Source organism: Carlito syrichta, unplaced genomic scaffold, assembly GCF_000164805.1.
Source record: "Carlito syrichta isolate Samal-C Ts95f unplaced genomic scaffold, Tarsius_syrichta-2.0.1 Scaffold316033, whole genome shotgun sequence".
Classification (NCBI taxonomy): domain Eukaryota; kingdom Metazoa; phylum Chordata; class Mammalia; order Primates; family Tarsiidae; genus Carlito; species Carlito syrichta.
The window spans coordinates 148,450-168,659 of NW_007260129.1; the positions used below are offsets into that span (position 1 = coordinate 148,450).

Consider the following 20,210-nt stretch of genomic DNA (forward strand, 5'->3'; position numbering starts at 1 on the left):
TAGAGACGAGTTCTCACTGTGTTTCTCTCTCTCTCTCTGTCTCTTCTTTTATTTTCTCTTTTATCTTTCATGTAGAGATGAAGTCTCACTATGTTGCCCAGGCTGGTCTTGGACTTCTGGGCTCAAGCAGTCCTTCTGCCTTGGCCTCCCAAAGTGTTGGAAGCCACTGCTCCCAGTCTGTTTTTTGTTTCTTTTCCTATTGCCTGTTAGCTTCTCATAGCAAACCAGTAACCTTGGTCTGGCACATTACAAAGTGCCATGTCCCCTGCTCCCAGTGGCCTCTGGGCTTCCAACCCCAGTGAGGATCCTCAAGTCCCAGTCTCAGAACCCTCCAGCGGCCCACGGACGGTCTCCGCTTCTTGTCCTGTGTGCAGGGGGCTCTAGGGGGTTCCATGATTCACTGCATGGTTCCCCACTGCTAGTTGTTCTGCCTGGCACACACCCGTGTTTCTTCAGTATTCAGCTCAGGATACTCTTTACCCTAACACTTTCCTCAACTTGTATGCAAGTTGAGTAGCTGTCCCCTGATAGAGTGTGTGCCTGTCATGCCTGCCACTGGATGTGCCATGTGACTGCCATCTTCTGTCGTCTGTGTGCAGACATTGGGCTTCCTTCCCTGGGTTTTCCGTCTGCCCCAGTGCTGCCAGATGTGCAGGGAAAGGGTGCTGACCTCCCTGGCTCTAACACTGACCTTTTGGGAGAGGGGTGCTTTCCCTTCTGGCTCTGATGCTGGCCTCTCAGTGGAGGGATGGTGATCCCCTGGCTCTGATGCTGATTTCGGGAGGGGGTGTGGACCCCCCGTCTATGATGCAGACCTTTTGGGGTAAGGGAGCTGACCCCTGGCTCTGATGGAGACCTCTCGGGGTAGGGGTGCTGACCCTCTGGCTCTGATACTCGCTTCTCAGAGGAGTACTGTCCCTCTTGACTCGGACGCTGACCCCCATTCTCGGAGGAGGGCATGCCATCTCCTGTGGCTTTGCCGCTGACCTCTGCTCTCTGGGGTGGGAGTGCCGTTTCCTCAGCTCTGCTGCTAGCTAACCCTGCTCTCGGAGGAGGGGTGTGCTCCCTCTAGCCCTGATGCTGACCCTGTTCTCTCTGCTTGTAGCTGGGCCGGTGTACCAATAGCGTAGTCAAGTATGAGCTGATGCGCCCATCCACCAAGGCCCCACTCCTGGTGCTGTGTGAAGACCACCGGGGTCGCATGGTGAAGCACCAGTGCTGTCCTGGCTGTGGCTACTTCTGCACGGCGGTAAGAGCCCACCCTGCCTCCTCCACAGCCTCTGCAGGGTACCCTGTTGGGCCCTCAGCACTGGCTTCTGTTCTGCATCTACCTGCTCTGGGGTCATCTGGTGGCTGATGGTATCCCAGGGGCTTGGCTGGGACTGGTACCGCCAGGAGGTCCCCAACGCTTCAGTAATCCTCACCACAGCTGTGGGGTGTCCCCAGCCCTCATTTCCTCCTTTTACCTGGTGTCTGAGCCCCTCCTTGTGTGGCAGTGAGCATCCCTCCAGGATAGAAAGCACCCTTCTCCCCAGAAGAGTCGTGTGGCGCCCGCTGCCGTGTGGCGACTGTTTCTCCTGGGCTCGTGTGTCATCCGTTACTTCATTCATCAAAGCCTGTGTTCACCAGAATCCAGGGGACACCAAGGACGGGCTTCCTCCCTGTGGGGCAGGGGAGGAAGAGTACCTGGTCCCAGGAAGAGCGTCTGAGTGTGTCTGGTTGCGCGTCCACGTGAGTGTGCCTGCGAGTGAGCGTCTGTGTGTCTGAGTGAGTGTCCCTGTGCCTGAGGGAGGATCCGTGTGAGTGTGTCTGTGAATGAGCATCCACATGTCTGTGAGTGAGCATCCAGGTGTGAGCACGTCTGCGGGTGAGTATCTGTGTGTCTGAGTGAGCGTCCTTGTGAGTGTGGGCGAATGTCCGTGTGAGTGTCTGCGGGCGAGCGTCCGTGTTATCTGAGTAAGCATCTGTGTGTTTGAGCGAGCATCTGAGTGTGTCTGCGGGTGAGTGTCTTTGTGTCTGTGAGTGAATGTCCTTGTGTCTGAGTGAACATCTGTGTGAGTGTGTCTGTGGGTGAACATCCGTTTGTCTGTGAGTGAGTGTCCCTGTGTCTGAGGGAGGATCCATGTGAGCGGGGGTAAACATCTGTGTGAGTGTGTCTGCTAGTAAGTGTCCATGTGTCTGCAAGTGAGCATCCATATGGGGATGGGTGAATGTCCGTGTGAGTGTGGGTGAGTCCGCGTGTGTATCTGAGTGAGCATCTGTGTGTGTCTGTGAGTGAGCGTTTGTGTGTGTCTGTGAGTGAGCATCTGTGTTAGTATATCTGTGAGTGAGCATCTGTGTGTGTCTGTGAGTGCGCGTTTGTGTGTGTCTGTGATTGAGTGTCTGTGAGTGAGCATCTGTGTTAGTATATCTGTGAGTGAGCATTTGAGTGTGTCTGTGAGTGATTGTCCAGGTGTGTCTGTGGTGAGCACTTGTGTGAATGTGAGTGAATGTCCATGGGAGTGTGCCTGTGGGCATTTGTGTGTGATCTCCAGACACCCCGGTGTGCCTTGCAGCCCTTTGTGGACCCAGCCAAGAGCCTCCACTCTGGGGTCCTCTGAGGACTCACACCTCCTGGGCCCTCCCCTGTCTTCAAACACCCTTTTTTTGCTTCTGCTGAAAACGAGGGAAGCTGCTTTCTCTCGAGCTTTCTGCAGGACGTGTCGCTCTTGTGTTTGTGTTCCTCCCCGGGATCACCAGGATTGTCACTGGGTCTGCTGACCTCTGCAGGGCACTTGGCTCCTGCATCCCCACACTGTGACCCGAGGTTCTGCGTTGTTGGATCTGGCCCTGTCAGCCTCCAGAATCAGGGCTTTTACCCAGGCCTTCTCACACGGCTTCCCGCAGCCTGGGCCTTCCTGGGTCCAGGAGTGAGAAGGACAGCCGAGTGGCTTCTGCCCTGCCTGGGCCCTCTGAAGAGCTGGGGGTGCGAGTGTGTGTGTGTGTTTGGCCTCCTCCTCCCCAGCTGGTGTCTGGACCAGGGCTGGGCCCATCCCCAGCTCCCGCAGTCCGTTCTCTGCCCATCTGCCATCAGACACTGTACCAGTTTTGTTTATTTTTCTTAACATTGGCTCCCATTTAAAAAAAATGATCCTTGTCTTCTGATTGTAGGGCAATTTTATGGAGTGCCAGCCTGAGAGCAGCATCTCTCACCGTTTCCACAAAGACTGTGCCTCTCGTGTCAATAATGCCAGCTACTGTCCCCACTGCGGGGAGGAGACCTCCAAAGCCAAAGAGGTGACCATAGCAAAAGCAGACACGACTTCCACGGTGACGCTGGCCCCAGGGCAGGAGAAGGGCTCAGCCTTGGAGGGCAGGGCTGACACCACCACGGGCAGGTACCTGAAAATGTCTCAGTCATTCCTTGTGGTTATCTTGCTGTCTTGTGCAGAAGTCCGTCAGCTGACTCTGGCGCTCATTGTGTTTTCTGGCATTCAGGACTCACTGAAAATCATTTGCTGCTGTTTGTACGTAGGTCTCTGTCAGTTTGGGCTTGTAGATTCATTTGCCTGTTTTTGAACCAGAGTTCACAGTGCCTCCCTAATGTGGCTGTCTGGTATTTTTGTTTGTGGCAAGGCACTGCAGGGGCATCTTGCGTATGTTTGAAGTGTTCACCATAGCTGCTGTAGTCTGTCCTGCATTATTTGGCGTTAAGGCTTGAAGGCCTTGACTGAAGATGAGAAAAGCAATCTAAAGAGTTCGAAGTACTCATTGAACATGTGGAATTGTCTTCCTACAAGAATCCACAAGAAACAGCTGAAAAGTTTGTAGAGCTGGAAGTAAGAGGGTCAGACAAGATGAAGACAGAGCCAGTTACCTTGTTCCCTACCAGCCACATCCTATGAGAAAATAAAAGCATGAAGGAAGTCCTTTCAAAACTGCACTCAAGCCATAAACTGCCTGGAAGTAAAGGAACTTTATTACACTGATACAAAGAAGAGGAAAATGTCATTGGTGGTCATTTAAAAGAGACTAAAATTGTTGGCATATCCAAATTAACTATTAGAAAGGTTTGGATTCCTTCCTGGTCATCTGTAAATTTAGTGTATTTTGAATCAAAATTCCAGTGGGATTTCCATTTGTTGGGTGGAGGAGCACTCTTCCTAGCTTGAGCCCGAAGCTCATTCATGAAAGCAGATTTGAGATGTAGGCTGGAAGTCCTGGGAGAGCTGCCCTCGGTTCTGAGTGATCTACTCCTCAAGTCAGTTTCATCCAGGGACAATGTAGATAGTAAGCGAATCCGTAGTTGCTTTCACTTGGAGAAGCAGAGTATTTGGACAGGTTGGAGTCAGTCACGTTTTATGTTTCCTTGGTTTCTGTAATGCTGAAACCCAACATTTTACTGATTCCTCTCCCTGCAGCACTGCTGGAGTGCCACTCTCAGAGGATGACAAGCCGCAGAGCACAGCTTCCCAGGGACCCGAGGGCTTCGATCCCACGGGAGCTGCGGGGCTGGTGAGGTCCACACCTGGCCTTTCCCAGGGCCCTGGGAAGGAGACCTTGGAGAGCGCGCTCATTGCCCTGGACTCGGAAAAGTAAGAGCTGGCGTGTGCGTGCAGAGCTGCCCAGGACTCACTTCCTCTGCACTGTGTTTTCCCCATGGCATCACCGTAGGGCTTTTCTGCTTTTTGGTTAATAGGTATTTTTATACCGTTTGGGAAATTATTGCAAATTCTTGTCCTCTCCATTATGCTAAGAGCAACAGGTGGCAGCTTTGAAGTCCTAAGAGGACATTCTTGGTGAGCTGCTCCTGACATTGCCCTTGGACACTGCTGTCACTTGAGCTGCCCTCGGACTGGTAGAGCAGGCACTGGTGTGGCGTTTCCCTCCTGGGCCCCACCCCACATCTGGGCCGTGCCAGATTTGGGCCATTCCTCTGGCTGCTCTGACAGCCCCCAACAGGTGCCCGTCATTCTAGCTGACAGGGGTGTGTGTCCTCCTCCCCCTGAGGATGGCATCACCCTCCCTAGGGTGAGGCCAGGCACACTGTCCCAACAAGATGCCGGTCTCCCAGGAGGGAGGTGGGTGCAATTGACCTTGAGGGGTTGACGGTTTGGCGTCACCTAAGCTCTGTAGCCTCAGCTTCACACTTGCCAAGCCGGAGCCCGTGTCAACGCCATCCTGTGCTTCCCGCAGACCCAAGAAGCTCCGCTTCCACCCGAAGCAGCTGTACTTCTCCGCCAGGCAGGGAGAGCTGCAGAAGGTGCTGCTCATGTTGGGTGAGTGTGTGCCTGCTGCCCGGCGGCGGCTCGAGGAATCCGGGGGCTCGAGGCTGGCTATGTGGGCCCCGGAGGGCGGAGAGTTGGGCGGTCACGCCTCCTGCACGAGACCGATCTCACTTTGGTTTCTCCAAGTTCTCTGATGAGTGAAAAGAGCTTGCCCACTGGTGTTTAGCCTTCTCATGATGTCTGTTCACGTGACGAGGAATGTTCTCTGTAAGTTTATAATTTCTGAAACAGGATTCAGCAGGTGCTAATCAGTCACGCAGAACTGTAGGTGCGGAAGCAGCGCGTGAGTGAGGCAGGCGCGCCTCGTCTGTCTGGTCGCAGCAGCGGTGGGTGGACAGAGGAGGGCTGGAGTATGGGGCAGTCAGGCACATGTTTTTGCGTTTGTACTTTAAGAGAGAAGCTCACTGGTTAGGCTTTCCAGTGCCTGCCGTGTGCTTGTGAGAGCCTTCGCGGTGAGGACGTGAGCTCTGAGCTCACAGTTCAAGGCTTGGGTTCTCTGAAGTTCGGCTTCTTTCGAGTGAGACAGGTGACTAAGAAGCCCTTTATCTGACAGTGAGTTGCGAAAGAAGCGTAACAGCTGGTTCTCACAGAGAGGTTTATTCACTTTGACCAAAATGGCCATTTTCCTTATGGACTTCACATGACAATAAGGTCTTTTCACTGCTGCATAGCTGGTCTCTGGGCTCACTGTCCACTCAGACCTCCCAGGAATAGACATGTCCAGGACCTCTGTCGATGGCCTCCCTCGCTCCCTCAGGGTGTGTCTGCCCCCTTACCTCACGGACCTGGGGAGGCTGTGGCTGGGCACATGGAGTCACAGGAGGAGCTCCAGAGTTAGGGAAGGCAGGAAGGGGCAGAGTGTGGGTTGCCAGGCTTGTTCTGCTGGACGGAACTACCTGTTAAAAGCTGTAGGAAATGGGCATCCTTCCCTCAAATCTTCCCAGCGGGGTGGGGCCCGGCTCTCCCAGTGGGACAGAGGAAGGGGCTGTGGGTGGGCCTGGTGTGGCTCAGAGTTGGCTGTGGTTTGGACGCCGGCTATCCATGCACTGAGCAGCCTTCATGAATCCTGTGGTGGTGTCCAGGGTTGCATCTGAAGTGACACCTGAAATCGTGCTTGTTCACAGTGGATGGAATCGACCCCAACTTCAAAATGGAGCACCAGAATAAGCGTTCCCCACTACATGCCGCGGCGGAGGCTGGTCACGTGGACATCTGCCACATGCTGGTTCAGGTTCGGTGGGCAGGCGCCCGGCTCGGGCTCTTCACCTGCTCTTTTTTATTTTATCAAAGCAAAACAATAGCAAATCATAGTCCTTCCCGTTAAAAAGTCAAACAGGGCTGTGGGACTGAAACAAAGCCCACATCTCCAATCTTCCTGGTCCTGCAGCCATGTCAGGCTCCGGCTGTTCCTTCTGGCATTTTCCACCACACTCAAGAATAACATGCTGCTTCTGTGACTGTTTCTCGATTTGCTTGTTTTAGCCTTGTTTTTAGTTGTTAATACATACTGACTTCCTCCTGGGGAAGGTGAGAATTTAGAGTTGAACTTAAGCACAGACACTTCCCGTCCCTCCTGCCCCCTCATTGCTTGGTTGCGTTACTCCTTTTGTTTAGTCCTCAGAATTTCCTTAGATGATCACAAGAACACTTTCTAAGGTGAGCCATGTCGCCTGCAAGGACGTGCTCTGCCTGCTGTTAACAATTGTCCGGTGCTTCTTTTGGCTGGGTTGACGCTACCTCCTGCTAACTTATTCTTAACCTCTGAACACACTGCAGTGCTAGTCTCTGTGCTCCGGCACACAGTGCTGTTGTCACCCTTGAGACAGCCTTCCTGGCCCCTGTGTTGGCTCCCTTGTTCCTCAGATGACATCTTGTAAATCTTGTGCCGTCTGACTTCTACTCCATCATATGTGACCTATTCTTTCTGGAAACTTCAGGAACTTTCCTTCAACCCCAATGGTTTGATGTTCCACCTCATTGTAGCACTAGCCCGTTTTTAAACTCCGCCTTGAATCTAAGGGACATCTGTGTGCCCTTGCCATGTAGAAAGAAACCCATGCCCTTCTGCTTGGGGAGGGCGTCCTGTGTGTCTTCTGTGCACAGGCCCTCCTCCCACCTCTGCTCTTTCCTCCTGAGACTTTTGGACTGATGTCCTGCCCAGACCGGCTCCTCGTCTTTTGGTTTCATTTTCTAGGTACCATTCTCTGCTTCAGCGTCCACCTCCTGGGAGAGTTTTAATTTGCACTGTCACGTTTTGAAGTCTGGAGAGTTCTTTCCTGCTCCCTGATGGTTCCTTTTTGTTTTTAAGAGTGCGGGTCCAGACCGGAGTGCAGGGCACTATCTCAGTTCACTGCAGCCTTGAACTGAGGTAAGAGTCCCTCCTACCTCAGTTTTTCCCAGTAGCTGGGATCACAGGTGTATGAGTCACCGTGCTGGCTGGTTTTTGTCTTTAACTTTTTGAGGAGATAGGGCCTTGCTGTGTTGCCCAAACTGAGCTCAAACTCCTGGCCTGAGTGATCCCTGCCTTGGCCTCCCAGAGTGCTGGGATTACAGATGCGAGCCACCTTGCCCAGCTAATTTTTTTTCAAAAGATGGAGTCTTGCTCATCTTGAACTCCTAGCCTCAAGGGATCCTCCTGCCTCGACCTCCCAAAGTGTGAGCCACTGTACCCAATTTGATCCTTTTTTTTTTGAGTCAGGATCTGTCACCCAGGCTGGAGTGCAGTGGCATGACCATGGTTCGCCCCAGCCTCAACCTCCTGGGCTCAGGTAATCCTCAGCCTTCGCCTCTTAAGTGACTGGGACTGTAGGTACATGTCACCACACCCAGCTGATTTTTTTTGTTTGTTTGTTTTTTGTTTTTTTTGTGGCGATAAGGTCTATTTTGCTCATGTTGCTTTCATAGTCCTGGGCACAAGCAGTCCTCTTGCCTCAGCCTCCCCAAGTGCTGAGATTATAGGCATGAGCCACCACACCCAGCTAGCTGTAGTTCCTTTTTTAATAGCCTCTTGTTCTTCCCTTATTCCTTTGATGATATTATGGTTATTTTGAAGTTGTATGCTGCTCTATTTGTTTTAGTCTTCCTCATTTAAAAGATTTTCCTCAAATGCCTGGTGATGTTTGCTTATATTTAAAGTACTAAAATGCTGATGGTAGCTCCTGGTTGGGGGGACTTGTCAGCTGCAGGGCGATCTGCAGGACTTGATGTCTTGTTGAACCCCTGATGTTGTCTGGAAAGGACCCGTCCCTTGGGCAGTCGCCTGCCTGGTTCTTCCTTGGAGCCCAGAGAGACTCTCGGGCTGCACCGTGGGCCACGCCATCTGCTGCACTCGTGTTCGACAGTGCTCCAGCTCGTCAGTCAGCCCCCATTTCTGGAGTCACAGCTGCCAGATGTTACTGTTTGCCTGTCCCCTCCGACTGTTTTCCTCCTCTTTTGAATATATATATGTTTTTAAGATAGAGCTCAAATTTGAAGTCCTCAGTCTAACAAACTTATATTTTAGGAAACTTTAGTTCAGTTATAGTTGTAATTTCTGGCATGCTTTTATGTATATTTAGTGTCTTATATTGTAGTTTTAATTTCTGGCTGGTTTAGTCTGTTTTCTACTGCTATAAGATTACTTGAGATTGGGCGACTTACAAAGAAAAGAAATGTATTTCTCACAGTTCTGGAAACTGTACGGAGCTGAGGTCGAGGGGCAGTATCTGGTGACTCCCTCATGCTGCCTCAAGCACGAGGCAGGGAAGCAAACAGGGGGCTGGCTGTGTGCAAAGACAGCAAACCGCAAGGGGAGCCTCCCCTTGGAACATCCTGCTTTTGTGGGAATGGCTCCACCCTGTGAGAGCCAGCCCAGGCTTGGAGGAAGGCATGGGTCCATCTTCATGGCCTGCCTGCCTCTCCGGCCTCTCCCAACACCACCTGGCTGGGGGCAGGCCACACTCGGGCACAGCACCAGCCTTTCGAAGCTCAAGTGCTGCTCGCTTTTTTGTTGCCCTCCTTTAGGTGGATTTTTATTGTAATTGTCACTTTCTCGTGTACTATTAGTGTGGAAGTTCCATTTTAACATTTCATCATGTCCTGGCGGCTCCCCTCTAAGTCAAACTCAGATTCTGCTTACGAAGTTGAGACCGACTGAGACCAAGTGAGCTCATCAGGAAGCGAGCTCAGCACTGGCAGAGGCAGGGCTGCAGTGAGGTGGGGCCGGGGAAACTGTGAGCCAGGGTGCAATGAGGTGGGGGCAGGGGCGGTTTGAGCAGGGGTGTGGCAATGGTGAGCAGGGGTGCTTCCTGGAGGCTGAAGAGGAAGCACATGTGAGTGAGCAGGGGTGAGCGGGTCCACCGGCCTGTGGGTTGTATTAGGGAGAAGCAAAGAAGGGCCTTGGAGACAGTGGTGTGTGCTTGAGATCAGGTACGAGGCTGCGGTTCTTGGTCATGATCTTGAGAGGAGTGGCTGACCAGGTGGAGACAAGCTCATGGGAGGGGCGAGACCAGGGCACCCAGCCTGGGGATTGTCACCTGGATGGAGGCAGAAGTGGCAGGCTGCTCAGGCCAGGCGATGCCATGGTGTTCAGAGGGCGTGAGGGCAGGGCAGAGAGGTGGTCCAGGAAAGGCAGGAGCCTCTTGTGGTCTTATGGGGCGTGAGAGAGCAGACCCCAAGGGGCTTCTTCCCCCGAGTTGTCGCGAAGGTGCTGGTCGGGCGAGGCGGTTCCTGCCTCTGCTGAGGATGGATCTGGAGGCAGGGATGGAGAGGGGTCAGACGGGACAGAGGGCTTGGTGGACACCCCCTGGGAGTCACAGGAGCTAGTGAGAGGGTGAGCTGGGGTCTGCTGAGGGTGTGGGGCTTCTTGAAGTGCCTCCTGATCTGGAGTTCCAGTGTGCTTGCTGTTTCTCAGTTCACATGGCCACTGATCTACTGTCTTCTGACCTCCATTCTTCCTCCTGAGCAACCGACTTATCACTCCTCTGCAAGACATTGCTTTCTCTTTGGCTTCCATCTTACTCATTAGAATAAGTAAATATTGTGTGGATGTATCATGCGTACAGAAAAGTCCTTAACATATGGCCATCCTGTTTAACACATCGCCATGATGTGGGCCTGGTGTCCCCGTGAAGACATGGTGTGCTGATTCCCAGGACCCCGTGCCCCCTCCTGGGGCAGGGCCTCCAGGCTCTTGTGCAGAGTGTGTCTCTCTGTGTGTACTGCTGTCACCCTCAAGCATTGTGGCTTGGCTTGTCTGCCTTGAGCCTCGGTGTCCCCTGAGTCACACAGTGTGGGTTCTTTGTGCCTGGCTTCTTGTACAGAAAACCAAACGAGTGCATGCAGAACCAGGGGAGGTACAGGTGGGGTCTGGTTGGTGGCGGCAGCGTTGCCTTGGGGACAGGGCCCGCGTGCCTAGTTGGGGCCCACATCGCCTCTCGGCAGGGCTGTGAGGGGGCACAGGAGGTCTGGATTTCGTTTTTATGGCTTCTGCAAGTCTCAAGTGCTATGAAATAAAATTAAGTGCATCAACTTGGGGGTCCCTTTGTGAATAGGAAATCTTCATGTCCCTCAGTATTGGCTGCCCGCACAGGGGACCTGGCCCACCTGGCCCCGCTGTCAGTTGGGACCTCAGCCTGGTGTTCAGTTGCACCATGAAGTTGCAAGGCTCACTTGCTGATCTTGGGGAATCTCTATTTTGTGGCTTTTTAATCCCCTTGGAACCTAGGTAGTTTTCCTGAGACTCTTCAGGAGGAGCCCATGGCTCTATTTCCAGTGTGCTCAGGATCTGAAGGGATGTTGCTAAGGGTTCCAGCATTTGTGGGGACATCTCACAGTCCTCACTGGGTGGCTCTGGCCAGAAGCAGCCATGAGAATGACGTGGGTGTCAGTCAGCATGTGTCTCGGGGCCGTCCTGCCCTGGCCTAACCTCTTGGGGCTCCTGGCTTTATCTGTCTGTGAACAGAGTGTCCTGTACCAACTCAGGAGCCCCTTGAAGCAGTATTTGTTTTTGTCCATCCTTTTCATTTTCATCGTGAGGGCTCCTTTCATTTGTGTCCCCCCGGGTCCCTGCCGCATGGCACAGAGTGGGTCCCACCACATGAGGCTGTTAGGATACATAAGGAACAGCATTAAAGAAGAGCAAGAATGTGCCCTCTGCCAGAAGAGCTCCACCTCGAGGGTCCTGGCACGTGGTGGGCCACTGCCCCTGCGTGGGTGGAGAAATTCTATGGCGCAGAGTGCTTCTTCACAGCTGGCCTGAGTCAGCGCCAGCCCCTTTTGGCACTGGGGACAGCAGTGGTCTGGCTCATGGGACACCTGGAGGGTCCATCATGCAGCATCCTGGGGTCACCGCTAGCCCGCTCACCAGCCCCTGAGCCCGGAGTGTGTCCCCCACTGGGGTTTGTGTTAGTCACCCTCAGGGTCGGGTGCTATGCCTGCATGAGCTCCTGGCTCTGGTGTTGCTGTCGACTCATCTGCCCTGTCCACTTCGTTGTTCCCTGGGGAGCACCCCGCATGGTCTGTGCTCTCGTGTCTGAAGTCATCTCGCCTCCCTCATCTCACTTTTTAAAAAATGTAAATTTCTTTACTGTGATTTTCTCCACACCACCAGACCATTTAGGCACCAGTCTGTATTCCCTAATACCTTTGCGTCCTTCCCAGACAGATGCAGAAGGGCAGAATTTCATGCTAGGCCCACGTTGGACTCTCACTTGCCCAACCTGGATTGGGGGAGGAAGGGGAGGTGACAGCGGGGGATGGGTGGACACTGAGAAGAAGGCACAAGCTTGGAGCAAGAGAGGGGAGATGACAGAGGAGGAGGGGCCGGGAACTGAGAAGGCTGGCCTGGCTCCTCCAGCCTTGCCTCTTCGTATGGGGGCGACAGAGGCACAGCCAACCAGGACTGGGGTCCCGCCCAACTGGTCCCTTGTGGCATTGTCTAGTGAGCATTGTGGGCTACCAGCGGGCTGGTGCCTGGTGCTGTGAGGGTTCTGTGGCCACAGACACCCTGCTTGTGGGTTCCCCGTCAAGCTGGGGACGTGGGAGGGAGAGGGGGCTGCTGCCTCAAGCCATGCCAGCCAGACTAGGAGAGAGCCAACGGGACCCACATGTCATGGAGGCAGCTCCTGGAGGAGGGTCTGTTTCCCAGAGCAGCGCTGGAGTCCTTGTATCTCAAGGGTCACCCCCGGTAGGCTGGGCTGGTTGAAGCAGACGCTGGAGACGGAGGTGGTGGCATCTAGGGCATTTTCCCACTGGGAACGGCAATGGGCAAGTAGTGGGTAGCAGCTGCCCCAGAGCGATGCCCTGTGGCCCTGCTGGACAGCCCCAGGGCTGGGGCTTCCTACATTCCTTGGCTCTGAGTAGAGGCTTGAGCTCTCCCCCTGGAAGTTTCCCCTGCCTACTCTTGTGGGCCCAGGAGGGGGCAGAAGAGCCATGTAGGCCCCTCAGAGGAGAGTGAGTTAGGCATTGGCCAGAGCTGGGCTGCTCTGTGGTGCCAGCCAGGGCTAGGGCCCTTTCCCTGAGGCCTCTTGATACTGATGCCCTGGCGGGGTGGGGCGGGCACTGGGCAGCAGGTAGGGCTGGCTGTGCAACATGGAGGGGCCCAGGCCCTGGGAGGCCATGCCCCATCCGCCAGCCCCTGGGGGAGGGCACGTTCTGCAGCCTTAGTGCCCCACCGCGTCAGGCAGCATTGACTGCCCAGAAGTTGCCCTTGCTGGGGCTTCACAGGTCCTGAGGCACCTTGGGAAGCATCAACTGGAGGAAAGGTGGTAGCGGTGGAGTCCTTCCAGCTCCCGTGGTCGTCCACGAAGAGGACCCAGCCTGGCTCTCTCCGGGGACCCTGGCCAGCTCCCGCCTGCAGGAGCATGTGGCTTATGCCCCCTTGGCAGCTGTGGCCAAGCAGGTGGGAGCTGGCCGTGCTGCAGGTGCTGCTCCTTCCTCCTCTGGGCCCTGGGTGGGCGACTCTGCCTCCTGCAGCCTGTGTAGGAGAGGCAGCCACGTGGGGTGGGCGAGGTCTGGCCTCATCTCACCATCGGTGGTTGGTCGGTGTGGAGAGTGTGAGCTTGAAGCAGGAGGGGTGTTCTCCGTGAGTCATGCGCCTTGAGGGGAGGGTGAGCGCCTTCTGCACTGACCAGGAGCCCCTGGGCTCTGACTTGGTCCGTGCCAGCCACTCCTCTCACAGCGAGGGCTCTGGGAGCTTGTGGGAGGCAGGTCCCACTCATGTTCATGCGGCATCTGGGTGGAGGCAGCCTCAATCTCTCCTGCTGAACGTGGGGTGGGACTTTTCACTGTGCTTGTGCTGGCCTGTCTCTGGAAATCCCACTAGTTATCTGACGGGCCTGTTTGAGTCTCTCTTCCCCTTGTCCCTTTCTGTGCCTTGAAGTTCTTTGGGAGGTCTCTGACTGTGCCTCAGCCCCCTGTGTTCCTGAGTTGCTTGTAGAGCTGACCACTGGCAAGCTCGTTGGAGATGGACGTACCAAGGGCTGCTTGTGGGTCTTCCCAAACCCTCGATCTTGGGGAAGGACCCTGCCCTGCCCAGGCTCTTCCCTCCCTGGCCGGTACTCTGTCCATGGTGCTGCCCGGGTTCTGGGCCAGTGCTCTCCTGCTCCCGTTCCAGCCAACATGGGCTATCGTGGCGGCCCTTTGCCCTCTCACCATGATGTGGGGTCGGCCTGGGCTGTGTGTCCCCGTGCTGGCAGCGCTGAGCCTTTGGCAGAGCACTCCCCTCCAGCAGCACAGGCCTTGGCAGCACTGTGTGGGCCTCACCCCTGCCTGATGGTCCGTGCTTTTAAGACTTGTCTTGTTAAAATGTGCTGCTGAAGAATTCTGGCTTACTTTGCCCTCTGATTTGGCAGCCCAAGCTTGACTTTAAATGTCATGTTTGAAATCAACCTTGTGTCCCTTGGCCCGTGCCTGCATTTGTGCTTCATTCTCTTTGGTCTCTGTGGACCTGCGGTCTGTCCTGTGAAGCCCAGTTCTGTCCCTCTCAAAGTCGCCTGATAATCTTCACTTTCCTTTGAGCCTTATGACTCTCACCTGTTTCCCACATACAGCATTCTAGGTCTGTTCAAAACTTCTGGCTTAACTGTGTTACTTTTGTTTTTTAACTCATTCGTGACCGCTGACGTGCATTGACGTCATTCCAAATTCTGTTTCTGGTTGCCACTGACATGAATTTACCTCATCTTGGAAGACTGTCTTTTTAGGTTTATAATCTGAATAAAAATACAGCATATAGGATGCTAGTCAGAGTGGTGTCTGAGGCAAATACTGGGTATGTCTGCAACTTTCTACTGTTTTACAAAAAAGGTAACAATTTAGAAAAGACCATTTCACTTGTGCTTTAAGACAAAAGTTTTTGGCAACCAGCTTTATTTGTTTTGTTTTAAGTTTTTATCTGCTCTCAGTATTGGGAAAGTGAGTGTGTTAATTGCTGGTAGTAAAAACAGTACTATTTTCTACCCTTTTTCAGGATATTTATTTTGTAAACTACTTATTAGCTCTTTGTACATGAGTCTAAGCAGTTAGGAGAGTTTTTCCTCGTGGAGAGACACTTTTAGCTGCAGACAGCTGGTTTGCTTTCAGCACACAGCCAGCGTTAAAGTTGGGGGCTCCTTAAGTTTTAAACAAAATGTCCTGTGTATACCTGCTAGCTCATTAGTCTTTCATTTCACACTTGATTGGAAAAGCTGGAAAAAGCACCAAAATACATGCCACTGCGAAGTAGTTTCTGTTCTGTTTATTTCAACCAGAGAAGGAGGCAGCAGGCTGATGAACTCAGTGTTGTGTGGGTCTGGCAGCTTGGGATTGGCCGTCCCTTTCCTCCACTTGGCCTGCGTCAGAAGTTGTCACCGTCCCTCTCATTTCGGATGGTGTTGGCACTCTACCGTGCTGTAACATTTTCTACTAAGTTAGTTTAGAGGTAAAATGAAATCTAGCAGAAACGTTCTGCTGGAACTAAAGGCTTGAGAGTAATGGATATGTGAGTTTTTGAGTGTATTTTTAGAAGCTGTAGACATCGTGGGTAAACAAAACAGGTTTGATGCAGCGCCCCTTGTCTGATGGGGGAACATGTGAACCATGTCTCACGGCGGGTAGCCACAGCAGCCACTCTCCATGCCCTGAACTGTTGTTTCACCAGGCGGGCGCCAATATCGACACCTGCTCGGAAGACCAGAGGACTCCACTGATGGAGGCGGCAGAAAACAACCACCTAGATGCAGTGAAATACCTCATCAAGGCAGGGGCGCTGGTGGACCCCAAGGTACGCTCACCTGTCAGAATCCCCATCCTGTGTCGGGTGTAGACGTTTCTCAGAGAGATGAGTAGGGGTGGGCCTTGCAGAAGCATCTCCAGGAATTGGTGTCATCACACATTTGCCCATTGTTCAGAGGAGTCACTTTGCCTTGCTTGATCACTTGGCTTGTTAATTAAATACACTGGTGAGCACTAGATCCACAGGCCTGGCAGCAGACAGGTTAACGAATGAGGATTTGCTGGGTTAAAGGCGGTGGTGGCCTCCATTTGGTACACAGCCCTTCTCTGTTTTCCACCCAGCGTAGATAGGTAAGAATAAAACAAAAGGCATTCATGTTGGAAAGGAGGAAGTAAAATTATTTCTGTTCACAGATGATACGATTTTATATGTGAAATACTAAAGAACCCACAAATATATTGTTAGCTAACAAAAGTATTCAGCAAAGTAGCAGGATAAAAAACCAACACACAGAAGTCAGTTGCATTTCTGTATCCTTGCAATGAACGATTCGAGAAAGAAATGAAGAAAACAGTTCCGTTTACAATAGCATCAAAGAGAATAAAATACTTAGGAATAAGTTTAACAAACGAGGTGACTTAGGAATAAGTTTAACAAAGGAGGTGAAAGTGTGCTGCAAACTATAGAATGCTGCTGAAAGAAATGAGAGAAGGCCTAAGTAAGTGGGAGGACATCCCATTTTCACAGATGTGTATAGAGTGACCTAGGCAATCTATAGAGTCCATGAAACCCAACGGTTTTTTTTTTTTACACAGATATAGAAAAACTCTTCATATAGTTCATATAGAATCTCAAGGAACCCAGAATAGCCACACAATTTTGAGAAAGAACAAAGTTGGAGAACTCACACTTCCTGATTTCAAAACTTGCTATATAAGGCTACAGTAAGGAAAACACTGTGGTACTGGCATAAAGACAGAAATACAGACCAATGGGATAAAATTAAAAGCCCAGAAATAAACCCTTGTATATTTGGTCACTTGATTTTAGGCACACCTACGAAGAGCATTATGTGGAGGAAAGGATGGTCTTTTTAACAAATGGTGCTGGCACAACTGGATGTCCACCTGCAAAGGAGTGAGGTCAGAGCCTCACCTAACAGCATGTTCAAATATTAATGGAAAGTTGGTCAAAGATCTATACTTAAGAGCTAAAACTGTAAAACTCTTGGAAGAAAACATGGGAGAAAAGTTTCATGACATTGGATTTGGCAACGATTTCTTGGGTAGGACACTAAAAGCACAAAAAATATATAAACTTTATCAAAATCAACAACTTTGTACATCAAGGGTTACTATCAATAGAGTGAAAATAGAACCCACAGAAAGAGAAAATGTATTTGCAAATCTTATATCTGACAAGGAGTATTTTCCAGAATATATAAAGAAGTTCTACAACTCAACAACAACAAATGAAAGAATCCAATTCAAAAATGGGCAGAGGGTTTGAATAGACTTTTCTCTAAAGAAGGTGTGCACATGGCCAGTTAGCACATGAAAAGATGCTCACCATCATTTGCTAGCAGGGAAATGCAAATCAAAACTACAGTGAGATACCACTTCACACCCTTTAGGATGGCTACCCTCTAAAAACTGGAAAATGAGTGTTGGCGAGAATGTGGTGAAATTGGAACCCTTGTGCATTTCTAGTGGTAATGTAAAATGCTGTAGCTATGGAAGACAGTTTGTGGTCCTTTAAATAGCTAAGCATAGAATTACCATATGATCCAACAATTCCACTAGGTATACACTCAAATAAGTGAAAAATAGGGGCACAAACAGATATTTGTACAGCAGTGTTAACTGCAGCCTTATTCACAATTGCTAAAAGATGGAAACATCCCAAGTGTCCATCAACAGATGAATGCATGAACAAATAAATGTGGCCCATCTATGCAGTGGGGTGGCACTCAGCCTTAAAAAGCAGTTCACTTCTGACACCTGCTGTAGCCTGGATGGACCTTGAGGACATTATGTCGAGTGAAAGAAGCTGAACACCGAAGGGCAAACCCTGTGTGACTGTGCTGATGAGAGGTACTGGAGTAGTGAGAGTCCTAGTGACAGGGTGGGTTAGGAGTTTCAGGGGGACAGTGAGTGGATGAGCAATTGATTGCCAAGGGCTGCTTATGACTACAAAGTGCTGGAAATAGAGAGCGGTGATGGGTGTATAACATAATGATTCCATATCATGTATCACCACAACAAAGGCATAAAAAAATTCTTGCAGTCTTTTATATTAACACACAGTTTTTCAACAAAAAAGATTATACTCCCTGTTCTACTTTATCAACTTTTTTCATATCAAATTAAACTTTCACTATTTTTCTTTTATTAAATATTATGACATCATTTCAGTAAACATTTTTATAGCTAAATATTTGCATATGACTTCTTCAGGACAGATTTCTGGGTGTGGAATTGCTGATCAAAATATAGAAACATTTTTAAGGCTTTTTATACCTCTTTGTAAATTGCCCCAGTAGTACCTGAGCACTCATTTCCCTAGCCCTTGCCAATGCTGGGTGTTACAGGTTTGTTTTTTTTAATGTTAATAATCAATATGCAAAAGTGTTTTGGAGTGTTCTTTTTTACTCTTTTAACTTGCTCTGGTTAAAATCAACTTTTTTTTGTATGTAGTTATTCACATTTGTTACAGATATTTTTTCAAGTTTGTATTTAGTCCTTTATTTTGTTTTTAGTGACTTTTCAGATATGGGAGACTTTAGTTTTTCTATAGATAACTATTAGTAGTCCTTGGCCTCATGGCAGGTGAGTAAGCTTCACGTTCACAAATTTGTCTGCTGGGGCGTTTCCCAGCCTTGTTACCAAGAGCTAGTGTACCACAGTCCCCACTGAACTGAAGACGCAAGAGACTGGAGTTCAGGGCTTGCTGACGTGATTGGACCCCCCTGGGCAATCCCTTGGAGAGGAGTGACCAGGGCCGGTGGCGGTGTTGCTGGGGGACAGCTGTGAAGTGTGTGGAGTGGAACACGCAAGGTGCACTTGACAGAGCGAATGTAGTGGAGGAAAGGATTAAGGCTGAAAACGAGACTGAGCCCTAGAGGTCATTCGACCTGCAAAGCAGATGATAGCATCGTGTCAGACTGTCCGCCATGCACACGTAGGGTCCCAAGACCCTGGCGAAAAGGATGTGTTCAAAGTAGCAGTCATAAGTGCCCTAAGTTTGGAGGAAAGCAGCACCTACAGATCTAAGACACGCAGCCAGTCCCAGGACAAGAACAGACAGCACCATACCCTTTAAGCATGGCACACTCAAACTGTCGAAAGCCGTACATGAAAAGATAACCTTAAGACAGCTGGAGAAAAAACAGCATGTCATGTCCAGGCGCAACATCACGAAACATAACTGTCATCTGAGATGAAGGAGGCTTGGGTCAATGGACTGGTATGTGTTGTGTGTTGAAAGTAACAAGACCTGAGAAAAATGAGCCCAGAAGCCTACAGCCAGTAAAAGTATCCTTCAAAAATGAGGGTGAGATAAAACAGTTCTGGATGGAAAAAACAAACAGATAGGATTCATTAGTAGATGTATGCTGAAGAGAATATTGAAACTTCCAGAAGGAAAACACAGCCCTTGGGAAGTGAATGAAAAGCACCAGAAATGGCAAATAATGGAAGACTGTTTCTTCTGTGTATTTCCTAAAAGATAAGAGGCTGTTTAAACAACAGTAATGTGACAAGGTGAAGTTTACACACACTTAGAAGTGCGGAAGTCCTTACTCAGCATTGTTGGTAGGTTCTTGGGAATTGCAACTTTAAGTGGAATGACCAACTTTACTGTAGGCTGGTTGATAGAAGCAAGAGCAGAATTTTGTGGTGAACTTCTGGCCACAAAAACAGCACCAAACTTTTAAAGACAGACCCACATACTTCCAATACTCACCATTGAAGTCAGTGTAAGTGTATACATACACTTCAGAAAGATTACGGGAAATAAGCAAAATCATTATTTATCCAGTTACTCATCTCAGGGTGGTTGGAGCCTTTCCCGGTAGCTTGGGTGGGAGCCAGCCCATAGCAGGGTGCTGTCCCATGGCAGGGTGCGCTTACACCCACACCCCTTGACTCTCCCAGACTAGAACAGTGCAGACATGCCGGTTCTTCTGCTGTCCACACAATTGAGATGTGGGTGAAAGCAGAGTACTGGAGAAAATCCACGCAGATATGGGGGAGAAGCAAACTCCACGGCCATTGGCCCCAGCTGGGAATCCATTTTTCTCCTCATCTTTGTCAGAACAAAATGACATTGCTTGAAGACTTGCTGTAAGATATGTGATAATAGCATAAAGAGAAAGCAGTATATAACTGAAATCTTTCTGTTATAAAGTTGTTTTGTTATTGGAGGTGATAAAGTATTAGTCTAAGTAAATGGATAAAGATTGCTATTGTAATCCCTGGAGAAGGTACGAATAAAACAACAGAAATATTTCTTTATGGAGTGAGGGAAGCAGGACAGGAAGTAAAATGGAATACTGAAAAATAATTTGTGCAACTAAAATACAGGGAAGGAAGAGTAAAACAGATGGGCAGATAGAAAACAAATGGTAAAGGGATAGATTTAAACCTGATTATGTCAACAGTTACACTACAGTAGACTCAACTCTCCTTTTAAATGACAGAGGTTTGTATGACTTGATAAGAAGGCAAGAATCAGTTGCGTCCTTTAGCTGT

At 50.4% G+C, this 20,210-nt stretch overlaps 1 protein-coding gene across 1 annotated transcript in view; it reads left to right on the plus strand.

Moving 5' to 3' along the window:
- The window catches only part of EHMT1 (euchromatic histone lysine methyltransferase 1), a 149,307-nt gene that overhangs the window by 105,772 nt on the left and 23,325 nt on the right, over positions 1–20,210 (plus strand). The window contains exons 11-16 of the mRNA XM_021706811.1: positions 1,106–1,249; positions 3,151–3,377; positions 4,401–4,574; positions 5,176–5,258; positions 6,392–6,498; positions 15,385–15,507. Of these exons, the coding sequence (XP_021562486.1) occupies positions 1,106–1,249; positions 3,151–3,377; positions 4,401–4,574; positions 5,176–5,258; positions 6,392–6,498; positions 15,385–15,507 (858 nt within the window). The remainder of the gene's footprint in view (positions 1–1,105; positions 1,250–3,150; positions 3,378–4,400; positions 4,575–5,175; positions 5,259–6,391; positions 6,499–15,384; positions 15,508–20,210) is intronic.